Source organism: Lepus europaeus, chromosome 7 (assembly GCF_033115175.1).
Source record: "Lepus europaeus isolate LE1 chromosome 7, mLepTim1.pri, whole genome shotgun sequence".
Lineage (NCBI taxonomy): Eukaryota > Metazoa > Chordata > Mammalia > Lagomorpha > Leporidae > Lepus > Lepus europaeus.
In genome coordinates this window covers 96,786,794-96,800,581 of record NC_084833.1, presented here as the reverse complement: position 1 = coordinate 96,800,581, position 13,788 = coordinate 96,786,794, and the positions used below count along the sequence as shown (strand labels likewise).

The following is a 13,788-nucleotide window of genomic DNA, read 5'->3' as shown; positions in this document are numbered from 1 at the left end:
ATTGGGGTTTGTGGATGCAAATTCATTTCTATCTGAGTTCTTGGATTTCTAGCCACTTCCTTGTAAATCCCTGGACTTCTTAAGCATTATTTAACTGGGTTAAAGAAAAGGTCTGATCAGTCAGAGTCAACAATTAGCTTTCGTTATGCAGAATGTGAGAACAGAAAAGAAAATACAGGCACTTCAATTAAGGTTACAGTGATAGATTTGCTTGTTACCCTGATGTGATCAATGCACATTGTATACCTGTATTGAATATCACACTGTACCCCTAATAAATAGGTACAATTACTATTTGTTAATGAAAAATAAAAAGCTTAAGGTATGTGGACCTTCACTTAGATAGTAAACAATGCATACATGTATCAAAACATCATAGTATCCCACAAATATGTACGAATTTTATGTCATTTAAGTTTTAAATATACTCAAAAGTTGAAAAGACTCAAACAAGCTACCATGTACCCGTTATCTAGATTCAACAACTAGCAATTCGTAACAAGTACTGTGTTATCCACACCTCTACCACTTTCTACAACTCCTAGGTTGTTTTGAAGTAGTAACATCTTTAGATGAACAAAATTCTTAATAATGAAGTCCAACTTACTGATATTTTCCTATATGGATAGTCCTTTTCTATAATGTTTTCCAAGTATAAGCTCATGAAAGCATTTGTTTATTTTATCTTTATTGATTTGCCTTTCATACTTAGACCTATAATCTACCTGGGCTTGATTTTTGTATATAGTGTGAAATAGAAGTCTACATATCTGGGGCTGTTGCTATGGCATAGCGGGTAAAGCTGCCACCTGCAGTGCCAGCATCCCATATGGGCGCTGGTTCAAGTCCCAGCTGCTCCTCTTATGATCCAGCTCTCTGCTATGGCCTGGGAAGGCAGTAGAACATGGCCCAAATCTTTGGGCCCCTGCACCCTCATGGGAGACCTGGAAGAAGCTCCTGGCTTCAGATCAGCTCAGCTCTGGCCGTTGCGGTTAATTAGGGAGTGAACCAGCAGATGGAAGACCTCTCTCTCTCTCTCTTCCTCTCTCTCTCTCTCTAACTTTGACTTTCAAATAAATAAATCTAAAAAAAAGTACATATCCAGTTGATGAAACACTTTATTGAAGAGACAATTGTCTGTCTCACTGCTATGTAGTGTCTTATAATTAGAACAATGACCATTTAATTACTGATCTGTTTTCAAGTTCTGTATTTTTCTACTCCTGTCCTTTTTTATTTTTTTTTTATTTGAAAGTCAGAGTTACACAGAGAAGGAGAGGCAGAGAGAGGGAGGTCTTCCATCTGCTGGTTCACTCCCCAACTGGCCGCAATGGCCACAGCTGCGCTTATCCAAAGCCCAGAGCTAGGAGGTTCTGGATCAGAAGTGGAGCAGCCAGGACTTGAACCATTACCCACATAGGATGCTGACACTGCAGGCAGTGGCTTTACAGGCTATGCCACAGCACCAGCCCCCTACTCCTGTCTTAACACCCATAGCTTTATGAAAATTTCACTTGGTCATGGTATATAATTTTTATACATTGTTGTTTGACTTACTAATACTTTTTGAGGATTTTTGTACCTATGCTCATAAGAGTTACTAGTGTGTAGTTTTCTTGTGACAATCTGATTTTGATATGACAGTAATTCTGGCCTCATAAAACATGTTTCCTTTGCTTCTGTTTTCTAGAATAGATTTAGATAATTTAGCTTTTTTTAAAAAAAAAATTATTTTTTACTTGAGAGAGTTACACAGAGGAGAGGCACAGAGAGGGAGGGGTCTTCAATCCATTGGTTCACTCCCCAATTGGCCACAATGGCCAGGACTGCGCCAATCTGAAGCCAGGAGCCAGATGCTTCTCCTGGTCTCCCATGCAGGTGCAGGGCCCAAGGACTTGGGCCATCCTCCACTGCCCTCCTGGGCCACAACAGAGAGCTGGACTAGAAGAGGAGCAACCATGACAGAATCCGGCGCCCCAACTGGGACTAGAACCCCAGGGTGCCGGCACCATAGGCGGAGGATTAGCCTAGTGAGCTGCGGCACCAGCCTATTTTTTGTTTCACTTAATGTTTTGTGATATTGTCTTCCATCATTTTTCTACCTTCTCTGACCTTATTTTTATTTATTTTTAAGGAATACAAATTTCGTATGTACAACTTTAGGAATATAGTTATTCTTCCCACGATACCCACCTTCCCACCCACACTCCTACCCTTCTTCTCCCTCACCCCTTCCCAATACCACTTTCCATTAAGATTCATTTTCAATTAACTTTGGTAACAGAAGACCAACTTTACACTAAGTAAAGATTTCAATGATTTGCATACACATGCACACACACACACACAAACTATTTGAGGACAAGTATCACAAGTAACTATCATAATAGAACTCCTTGAGGACAGAGGTCCTGCATGGGAAGTTAGTGCACAGTGACTCTTGTTGTCAGTTTAACAATTAACACACTTATGTATAATGACAGTGCCTACCCGAGGCTGTTTACATGAGCTGCCTAGGCTATGGAAGCCTTTTGAACCCACAAACTCCATCAGTATTTAGACAAGGCCATAAGCAAAGTAGAAGTTTGCTCCCTTTAGAGAAAAGTTCATCACTCTTTGGCCACTTCTTTCCATTGAGATCTCACTCACAGACATCCTTGAAGTAGAATGTTTTTTGCCACAGTGTCTTGGCTTTTTATGCCTAAAATGCTGTCAAGGGCTTTTTAGCCAGACCAGGAAGCCTTAAGTGCTGATTCTGAGGTCAGAGTGCTATTTAAAGTAATTGTCATTCTATGAGTCTGATGTGTGGACTGCTTCCCATGCTGGAACACTCTCTCCTTTTAAATTCTATTATAATTACTTGACACTTGATCCTACTTATATGGTCACTTTAACAATTAATCCTATCCATATGTGCACATTAATGCTTAATATGATCACTTTAACACTTAAGATGACATTTTTGGCCAGCGCCGCGGCTCAGTTGGCTAATCCTCTGCCTGCGGCACCGGCACCCTAGGTTCTAGTCCCAGTTGGGGTGCTGAATTCTGTCCCGGTTGCTACTTTTCCAGTCCAGCTCTCTGCTGTGGCCTGGGAGGGCAGTGGAGGATGGCCCAAGTGCTTGGGCCCTGCACCCGCATGGGAGGCCAGGAGGAAGCACTTGGCTCCTGGCTTCAGATCGGTGCAGCGCACCAGTCATAGGGGCCATTTGGGGAGTGAACCAACAGAAAAGGAAGTCCTTTCTCTTGTCTCTCTCTCTCACTGTCTAACTCTGCCTGTCCAAAAACAAAAAATGACATTTTTAATACCCAGCTTAATGGGATTTGGAGTCCCATGACAAGTTTTTAAACTGTACCCTTAGAAGTTAGTCCTGGGTCCAGCGCTGTGGTACAGCAGGTTAACTCTGTCTTTCAAATAAATAAAATAAATCTTTAAAAAAAGTCATTGCTTTTCAAAGTGTCAATTTCACTTCTACAGATTGCCTTTTAGGTGCTCTATTAGTTACCACAGGTCAGGAAAAATAGAATGATTTTTTCCAATTTCATCCATTTTGTTGCAAATGACCAGATTTCATGTTTTTCCCACTGTGTAGTATTCCATGTTGTACATAACCCATAATTTCTTGATCCAGTCTTCAGTTGATGGACATTTGGGTTGATTCCATGTCTTAGCTATTGTGAATTGAACTGCAATAAACATGGAGGTACAGATAACTCTTTCATATGCTGATTCACAGGAGTGGGATGGCTGGATCATGTGGTAGGTCTATATTCAGATTTTTGAGGTATCTCCATACTGTCTTCCATAGTGGCTTTACCAGTTTACATTCCCACCAGCAGCTGATTAGGGTACCTTTTCCCCCACATCCTTGCCAGCATTTGTTGTTTGTTGATCTCTGTATGAAAGCCATTCTTTTTTTTTTTTTAACTTTTATTTAATGAATATAAATTTCCAGTATACAGCTTATGGATTACAATGGCTTCCCCTTCCCATAATTTCCCTCCCACCCGCAACCCTCCCCTCTCCCGCTCCCTCTCCCTTTCCATTCACATCAAGATTCATTTTCAATTCTATTTATATACAGAAGATCAATTTAGTATAAATACTTCAACAGTTTGCACCCACATAGAAACACAAAGTGAAACATACTGTTTGAGTACTAGTTATAGCATTAAATCAAAATGTACAGTACATTAAGGACAGAGATCCCACATCAGGAGCAAGCGCACAGTGGCTCCTGTTGTTGACCCAACAAATTGACACTCCAGTTTATGGCGCCAGTAACCACCCTAGGCTGTCGTCATGAGTTGCCAAGGCTATGGAAGCCTTCCAAGTTCCCCGACTCTGATCATATTTAGACAAGGTCATAAAAGACAGGTTGAGGATAGTAACCAATGATCCTAAGAGTGGCCTTAACCAGGTCTGAACAATTATACAGCATTAAGTGGGGAAGAGGACCATCAGTACACACAGGTTGGGAGTAGAGCCATTGGTGGTAGAGTAGAGGTTATGATTACAAAGGAATGAGGCCCAAGTGTGCTAGACAGGGTCTAGAACAAAGGACAGAGTCATTATTAGAGGAGCTAAGAAAGGTGCTGTCTAAGCTACAAGTAATTTTTCTGATTGAGAGGCAAATAGAACTTGATAGAAGGGGTTGATAATAATCTGTTGGGCTTTAGGCCTTGTAAGTTAAGAGGCCCAGACCTATCTATCTCTTCACATGGGGTATATCCTAAGGGAGGTGTGAACCTCCTAGGGGAAGGCACTCTGTTGACTTTCATTACTTGGCTGGCCTGGGAGGAGAGCTGGCCAGGTAAAGGCAGGGGGCATCTCTAACAAGAAATTTACAGTTCTGCCTGCAATGTTGCTGACCCTACTTGGCTGTCCCCTCAGCTGCAGTGGTCACTTTGGAAGTTGGGCTGAGTGAAGGGCTTTTCAGCTTGGAGCCAATAAGATCTGTGGCTCTGACCTGGGCATCCTTCGATTCCAGGGCAGGTCCATTTCCAGTGATCCAACTCTTGGCAGAGCTGCCAGGGCTCTTCACAAGCTGACTTCTGCTGAAGCCCAGGCTTACCACATTGAAAGCCACTGCAGTGGACTGGCCTGTTGGGTCTCCTTGAGGGCAGATCACTGTACAGATCAGCCATTAATAGGCCTGCCACCCATTGCTTCTGATGCCTAGCTTTCTTTTCCTCCTGGTTTGTGTTAAAGCAGACCAGACGATGCAAGTCAAGGGAGTGCCCGTGTTCCATCTCTAATCTTTGGTGGCCTGAACTACAAGTCTATAGTCACAGGCATGTTCTGTAGTAGTTTTTCTAAGGTAGACAATGCCCATGAGGAAAATTATATTCTCACTTTAAAACTTTCTTTCCCTTTGGTCTGAAAGGGAGGTTTTTTTTTTCTACTTACTGTATACTTCGCTGATGGCGATGTGAATCTAGCTATGAGATTATTAGTTAATTTCTGTATGAAAGCCATTCTAACCAGGGTGAGGTAAAACCTCAATGTGGTTTTGATTGTCATTTCCCTGATGGCTAGTGATCTTAAACATTTTTTTCATGTGTCTATTGGCCATTTGGATTTCCTCTTTTGAAAAATACCTGTTTAAGTCCTTTGCCCATTTCTTAAGTTGGTTGCTTGTTTTGTTGTTGAGTTTCTTGATTTCTTTTTATATTCTGGTTATTAATCCTCTGTCAGTGGCATAGTTTGCAAATATTTTCTCCCAATCTGTAAGTTGCCACTTCACTTTGAGTGTTTCTTTTGCAGTACAGAAGCTTCTCAATTTGATGTAATCCAATTTGCCAATTTTGGCTTTGATTCCCTGTGCCTCTGGAGTCCTTTCTAAGAACTTTTTGCCTGTGCCAATGTCTTGCAGGATTTCCCCAGTATTCTCTAATAATTTGATGTTATACAGTCATAGACTTAGGTCTTTAATCCATTTTAAGTGGATTTTTGTATAAGGTGTAAGGTAGGGGTCTCAGTTCATACATCTGCATGTGGAAATCCAGTTTTCCCAGCGCCATTTTTTGAAGAGACTGTCCTTGCTCCAGGGATTGATTTTAGCTCCCTTGTCAACAATAAGTTGGTTGTAAATGTGTGGATTGATTTCTGAAGTTTCTATTCTGTTCCATTGGTTTATCCTTCTGTTTTCATGCCAATAGCAGGCTGTTTTGATTATAGCTGCCCTGCAGTATGTTCTGAAATCAGGTCTGGTGATGCTTCCCACTTTGTTTTTGTTGTATAAGATTGCTTTAGCTTTTTGGCTAAATTTAGCTAAATTTCCTTTTTCATCTCTAATTTTATTGATTTGGGTCTTCTCTCTCAGTTGGGCCCGTGATGTGTCAATTTTGTTTATTTTTTCAAAAAACCAGCTATTCATTTTGCTGATTTTTTTGTTTCAATTTTGTTAATTTCTTCTCTAATTTTAATTCTTTTCTCCTACTAGTTTTGGTTTTGCTGTTGTTGTTCTAGGTCCTTGAGATGCACTGATAGCTCATTTATTTGGTGCCTTTCCAATTTCTTGATGTTTGCACCAATTGATATAAACTTTCCTCTTCATGCTGCTTTTGCTATATCTCATAGGTTTTCATATGTTGTATTGTGATATTCGTTTGTTTCCAGAATTTTTTTTTATTTCTCTTTAGATTCCTTCTATGACCCACTGTTCTTTCAGGAGCATGTTGTTCAGTCTCCATGTGTTTGCATATGTTCTAGAGATTCCTGAATTGTTGATTTCCATCTTCATTCCTTTGTGGTAAGAGAAGATGCATGGTATGATTTTGACATTCTTGAATTTGCTGAGGCTTGCTTTATGGCCTAGCATGTAGTCTATCCTAGAGAAAGTTCCATGCACTGGTGAGAAAAATGTGTATTCTGCGACTATAGGATGTAAAGTTCTGTAGATATCTGTTAGGTAGGTCCATTTGGTCTATAATGTCAGTTAATTCTGTTGTTTCCTTGCTTATTTTCTGTCTTGTTTATAATCTGTCCATTGCTGAAAGTGGGGTATTGAAGTTCTCCATTACTATTGTATTAGAGTCTGTATCTCCATTTATATCGATTAACATTTCTTTTAAATAGCCAGGTGCTCTTTAATTATGTGCATATACATTTATAGTAGTCACATCTTCCTGTTGAATTGATTGCTTAATCATTAATTAGTGTCCTTCTTTGTCACTTTTAACAGTTTTTGAGTTAAAGCTTATTTTGTCTGATATTAGGATGGCTACACCAGCTCTTTTTTGGTTTCTGTTAGCATGGAATATCTTTTTCCATCCTTTCACTTTCAGTCTGTATGTATCTTTGTTGGTGAGATGTGTTTCTTATAAGCAGCAAATAGATGGGTTTTGGTTTTTAATCCATTCTGCCAGTCTGTATCTTTTAACTGGAGAGTTGAGGTGACTATTGGTAGGTAACAACTTTGCCCTGCCTCTTCAAAATAAATATTCGTATTGTTTCCTTTGGATTTCCTTTGTACTTTTACTGGGAGATTTTCTGCCTTCACCTCCTTTCACAGTGATGACCATATTTCTGTGTGTAGTACATCCTTAAGCAACTTTTGTAAGGCTTGATGGGTGGTGACAAATTCTTTCAATTTGTTTATTACAGAAGCTCTTTCTTTCATCTTCATTAATAAATGATAGCTTTGCAGGTTACAGTATCCTTGGTTGGCAGTTTTTTTCTCTTAAGACTTGGACTCTATCTCGCCATTCTCTCCTAGCCTGTAGGGTTTCGGATGGGAAGTCAGCTGTGAATCTAATTGGAGATCCTGTGAAAGTAATCTGGTGTTTCTCTTGTGCACATTTTAGAATATTTTCTTTGTTTTACTGTGGTGAGTTTGATTACAATGTGTCGTGAAGATAATTTCTGGCCATGTCTATTAGGAGTTGTATGTGCTTCCTGTACTTGGATGTCCCTTTCTTGGTCCAAATTAGGGACATTTTCTGTAATTATTTCACTAAAAAGGCCTTCTAATCCAATCTCTCTTTCCATGCCTTCAGGAACTCCTAAGATCCATATGTTGGGTTTTTTGATAGTATCCCATAGATCCCCAATGGTGTTTTTTAGTTTTCTAATTTCTTTTTCTTTTTGATTTTTTTTTTGTCTGACTGTAAAATTTCCACTGATTTGTCTTTTAAATCAAGGTTTTTGTTTTTGTTTTTGTTTTTGTTTTTGTTTTTTTTTTTGACAGGCAGAGTGGACAGTGAGGGAGACAGAGAGAAAGGTCTTCCTTTTCTATTGGTTCACCCCTCAATGGCTGCTGTGGCTGGTGCACTGCGCTGATCCAAAGCCAGGAGCCAGGTGCCTCTCCTGGTCTCCTATGCGGGTGCAGAGCCATCCTCCACTGCACTCCTAGGCCACAGCAGAGAGCTGGCCTGGAAGAGGGGCAACCGGGACAGAATCCGGCACCCCAACCAGGACTAGAACCCGGTGTGCCGGCGCCGCAGGCAGAGAATTAGCCTATTGAGCCATGGTGCCAGCCAGATATTCTTTCTTCTGCTTCACTGAATCTCTTGTTAAGGCTTTCCACTGAATTTTTTATTCATTCTACTGAGTTTTTCATTTCTACGATTTCATTTTGACTTCTTTTTAAGATCTCAATTTCGTGGGAAAAATTTTCATGTCATATACGGATTTCTTTAATTTGTGGATTTCTTTCTGATTACTTCTAATTAATACAATGATCAATTTTTAGAATTCCATTTCTGGCACTTCTTCAATCTCTTCATCTTTACATTCTAGTACTGAAGTGTTGTGTTCTTTTGGGGGTGTCATGTTGTCTTCTTTATTCTTGTTTCTTGAATTGCTGTGTTCATCATTCGGCATTTGTAAAGATACTTGTTGGTTTCTTTTTTGTTTTGTTTTTTTCCCTATGATGGCTTTTATCTTTGAACTATGATTCTGTGGCTTAGTGAGTTCAGTGCTCCAGGGTGAAGTGAGTGTCCAAGGTGACACCCAGATTGGGCATGGCAAATGTTTTCTTATCTTTTTTTTTCTTTAATCAGAGGAGAGGTTTTTTCTGCTCTATTGGTGTAGTCTCACACTCACCTTCTATCCTCCAAGGAGACCAATGCCTGGCACTAGCCCCAGTGGGTGTGTATTCATCCATGCTGCCACAAGAACCGTACAGAGGATCTGTACAGTCCTTGGTGTGAGCAGGGGTCCTGCAGCAATGACCCTCACCCGGGAGTCGGGGATCCCTGAGTGTGTGTTGCCACCATCACAAGCACCCAGCCCCTTGTCAATTCTCCCAGCCAGACTCGGGCATCTCCTCTCAGCTGGTTGCTGAACTCATGGACAGGAGCTGGTGCAACTGTTACATATGTCCAAAATGGCTCCCACTTCCTCTCAGCTAGTTACAGGGTGCAGGTGCAGAGTGATTGAGGAGAGAGAAATGTGCCCCCCCCCTTTTCCTCTCCTTGTTATGCAGGTATACTGTTCCTCACAGGGCTCTAAGCTGGGCCCACACCAGGCTCTTCTCACAGCTTTATCACCAGTAGCTTGGGCTGCTGCAGACTGGTCTCGCCTCACTCTCCAAAGCTAGCAGTTTTCTTATTGAAGCATATTTTTGTGTGTTGATTTTTGTATCCTTCAACTTATTTCATTTATACTTCTGATAGTCTCTGGTAGAGTCCTTATGTTTTTCTATACATAAAATCATGTTATCTGTCAACTGCGATGATTTGATTTCCTCCTCTCTTGCCTGGCTAACTTTTATTTCTTCCTCTTGCCTCATTACTCTAAGACTTTGAATATTATATTGAAAATAAGTAATAAAAGTGAACTTTGTTTATCGGAAATGTTTTCAGCTTCCCTCATACAGTATGATGTTAAGTGTGGGTTTGCCATATAGACTTTATGGTGTATTGAGATGAATGTATGGTTTTTGTCTTTCATTCTTTTGATTTATGATTATTGACCTGTGTCAGTTAAACCACACTTGAATCCCTTGGAGAAATCCTGATTGATCATAATGTACAAACTTCTTATGATATTATCGGATTCAATATGCTAGTATTTTGTAAAGAAGTTTTGCAACTTTGTTCATCAGGGATATTGGTCAATAATTTCCTTTTAGTTGTTGTTGTTGGGTTCCTATCTGTTTTGCCATCATGATGATGCTGGGTTATTAAATGGATCTGGAAGAGTTTACTCCATCTCAACATTTTAGAATTGTTTGAGAACTGATGTTAGTTTGTTCTTGAAAGTTCAGTGGAACTTAGCAGTTGAATCCATCTGATCTTGGGCTTTTGTGAGGAGATATTTTGTTATTGATTCAATGTTGTTCCTTCTAATTAGTTTGTCAGGTTTTCTGTGTCTTCATGGTTCAATTTTAGTAGGTTATATGTCTAGAAATTTGTCCATGTCTCCTAGATTTTCCAATTTTTTTTTTGATCATGCGATTCAAATATGTCCTAATGATCTTTTGCATTTCTGTGATATCATTTGTAATGTTTAATTTTTCATCGGGTTTCATTTGGGTTTCCTCTTTTTTATCCTTTTGTTAGTATAGCTAAAATTTCGCCTGTTTTGCTCATCAGAAAATCAGTTCTTCATTTCATTGATACTGTGTTTCTGTCTATTTTGTTTATGTTCTGATCTTATTTCTGGCTTTCTCATTTTTGGTTTGACTTATTCTTCCTTTTGTAATTCCAGCAGTTGCATTGTTGTTTATTTGAAGTCCCCCCTTCCTTTTTTTTTAAATGTAGCAGTGGATGCTTACTGCTATGAACTTTCTTGTTGAGTACTCATTATGTTGTGTCTCACAGGTTTTGGTATGCTGTCTTTGAGTTTCCATTTGTTTCAAGAAATTTTAAAATTTCTGTTTGGATTTTTTTCTTTGGCCTACTCTTCATTCCTTCATTCCTGATAATATTAAATAGCTTGCATGTGTTTGTACAGTTCTTAAATTTTTTTATTTCTAGCTTTATTCCATTATGTTCAGAGTTGAGACATGCTATGATTTCAGTTTTTCTGAACTTAAATACTTGCTTTGTGGCCTAATATATGCTTGGTGCTAGAAAATATTTTATGTACTGAATAGAAGTCAATATTCTATAAATGTCTGTTAGAGGCATTTGTTCTATAGTATAGTTTGACTTTGACGTTTCTTCATTGATTTTTTTTTTTTTTTCCTTTTGGCTGAGCCTATCTGAAGCCAAGAGGCAGGAGCTTCTTCTGGATCTCTCATGCAGATGCAGGGGCCCAAGGGCTTGGGCTATCTTCTATCTGCTTTCCCAGGCCACAGCAGAGAGCTGGATCAGAAGTGGAGCAGCTGGGACTCAAACCAGCGCCCATATGGGATGCTGGCACTGCAAGTAATGGCTTTACCTGCTATGCCATAGCACTGGCCCCTATTTTCAGTTCTTTTAGCTCTAAGATTTCTGTTTGGTTCTCTTAACTGAATTTCTTTAAATGTTCTTCCTGATTTAATTGAATTTTCTGTCTGTATGTGTATTTTCTTAGATCAAATTACATTTCCTTAAAATATTATTTGGGATTCTAGCCGGCGCCGCGGCTCACCAGGCTAATCCTCCACCTTGCGGCGCCGGCACACCGGGTTCTGGTCCCGGTCGGGGCGCCGGATTCTGTCCCGGTTGCCCCTCTTCCAGGCCAGCTCTCTGCTGTGGCCAGGGAGTGCAGTGGAGGATGGCCCAAGTGCTTGGGCCCTGCACCCCATGGGAGACCAGGAGAAGCACCTAGCTCCTGGCTTCGGATCAGCGTGGTGCGCCGGCCACAGTGCGCTACCGCGGTGGCCATTGGAGGGTGAACCAACGGCAAAAAGGAAGACCTTTCTCTCTCTCTCACTGTCCACTCTGCCTGTCTAAATAAATAAATAAATAAATAAATAAATAAGTAAAATATTATTTGGGATTCTATATCAATTTGCCAGTTTCCTTTTCTTTGGAGATGTCACATCTTTTATCATTCTGTGGAGATGTCACATCTTGCTTTTTTTTTTTTTTCCATTTTTCTTATGTCCTTAAATGGATATTTGTGCATCTGGAGATTCAGTTGCCTCTACAAATTTTATGGGGTGGTTTTCCTTTCTTTCTTTTTTTTTTTTTTTTTTTTTTTTTGACAGGCAGAGTGGATAGTGAAAGAGAGACAGAGAGAAAGGTCTTCCTTTGCCGTTGGTTCACCCTCCAATGGCCACCGCGGCTGGCACGCTGCGACCGGTGCACCGCGCTGATCCGATGGCAGGAGCCAGGTGCTTCTCCTGGTCTCCCATGGGGTGCAGGGCCCAAGAACTTGGGCCATCCTCCACTGCACTCCCTGGCCACAGCAGAGAGCTGGCCTGGAAGAGGGGCAACCGGGACAGGATCGGTGCCCCAACCGGGACTAGAACCCGGTGTGCCGGCGCCGCAAGGCGGAGGATTAGCCTAGTGAGCCACGGCGCTGGCCCAATGGGGTGGTTTTCACCAGTAACTTACGTCTGTTGGGTAGGTTGTGTTGGCTTTGGTTCCAGACAGCTGCTTTAAGGTAGTGTTTATGTAGCTTCTTCATCTGTCATCAACATTACAGAAATGGTCTTGTCTACAGAGGTTGTGGCATACTCACACCAGCTGCGTTGCAGCTTTCTTGGGAGTGGGAGAAGTTTTACTGGTGGCTCTAGGTGTGGCATGACTGACTGGTTGTGGGCCTTTGTCACCTTCTACATATTGGGGCGAGTCCTTTGTAATGGGCCCAAATAGGTTCAGGGACTCAAAATGGTACTATGCCACCTACATTCTATAAACTTGTCTTTAAAGCCGGCGCCGCGGCTCACTAGGCTAATCCTCCGCCTTGCGGCGCCGGCACACCGGGTTCTAGTCCCGGTCGGGGCACCGATCCTGTCCCGGTTGCCCCTCTTCCAGGCCAGCTCTCTGCTGTGGCCAGGGAGTGCAGTGGAGGATGGCTCAAGTGCTTGGGCCCTGCACCCCATGGGAGACCAGGAGAAGCACCTGGCTCCTGCCATCGGATCAGCGCGGTGTGCCGGCCGCAGCGTGCCAGCCGCGGTGGCCATTGGAGGGTGAACCAAAGGCAAAAGGAAGACCTTTCTCTCTGTCTCTCTCTGTCCACTCTGCCTGTCAAAAATAAAAAAAATAAAAATAAAAAAACTTGTCTTTAGTGGGAAAGGGTAGCGTAATGTCACTGTTCAATATGAAAAAGTGCTTTATAAAAGAATCTCACACTTCATACTTGAATGCACTAACTTTTTAGTCAGGACAAAATCCTACAAAGCAAATAATCTTTTTCAAGCTTTACAGACTGGACAACTTAGGATAATATCCATTTTCTCAACTAACATTATCAAGAAGTTGAACTGTCTTCTAATAGGAGACCAAGCATTTTGGTCTGTACTTTTCACTTGATACAGTGTATTAAAACTTGGAAAACCTATTTTATACACTTCTTACAGAAATTTGAACATGAATTTTTGAGTCAAAACCAGTTATGAAGGGGTCCTCTGGTGCTGAAGTCAGGCGGATTGGTCAGTTTTTTCACTGAGTTTTCCTAAAATATTTTTAAATGTAATTCACATATTTAAAGATATACTTAAAAGTTCTACTTTATGACGATTAAATCACTTGGTTTTATATTTCTACACTTGATCTTAGCCAAAAGGCCAAGAAGTGATTGGCTTTATATTTCTGTATTGTACAGACTTAAGATAACTATGACAAATAGTATATTGACACATATAGGATGTTGAATAATGTATTTTCTTATAGGCAGAACTCCTAGATGCTGCAGCTGGAATTCATGTACGATTCAGATTAGGTGGAGTAAGTATTGATAAATTCT

General features: G+C 40.8%; 1 protein-coding gene across 1 annotated transcript in view; it reads left to right on the top strand.

Moving 5' to 3' along the window:
• Positions 1 to 13,788, top strand: part of C7H11orf65 (chromosome 7 C11orf65 homolog) — a 57,243-nt gene that overhangs the window by 19,668 nt on the left and 23,787 nt on the right. The window contains exon 4 of the mRNA XM_062198353.1: positions 13,716 to 13,769. Coding sequence (XP_062054337.1) covers positions 13,716 to 13,769 — 54 coding nt within the window. The remainder of the gene's footprint in view (positions 1 to 13,715; positions 13,770 to 13,788) is intronic.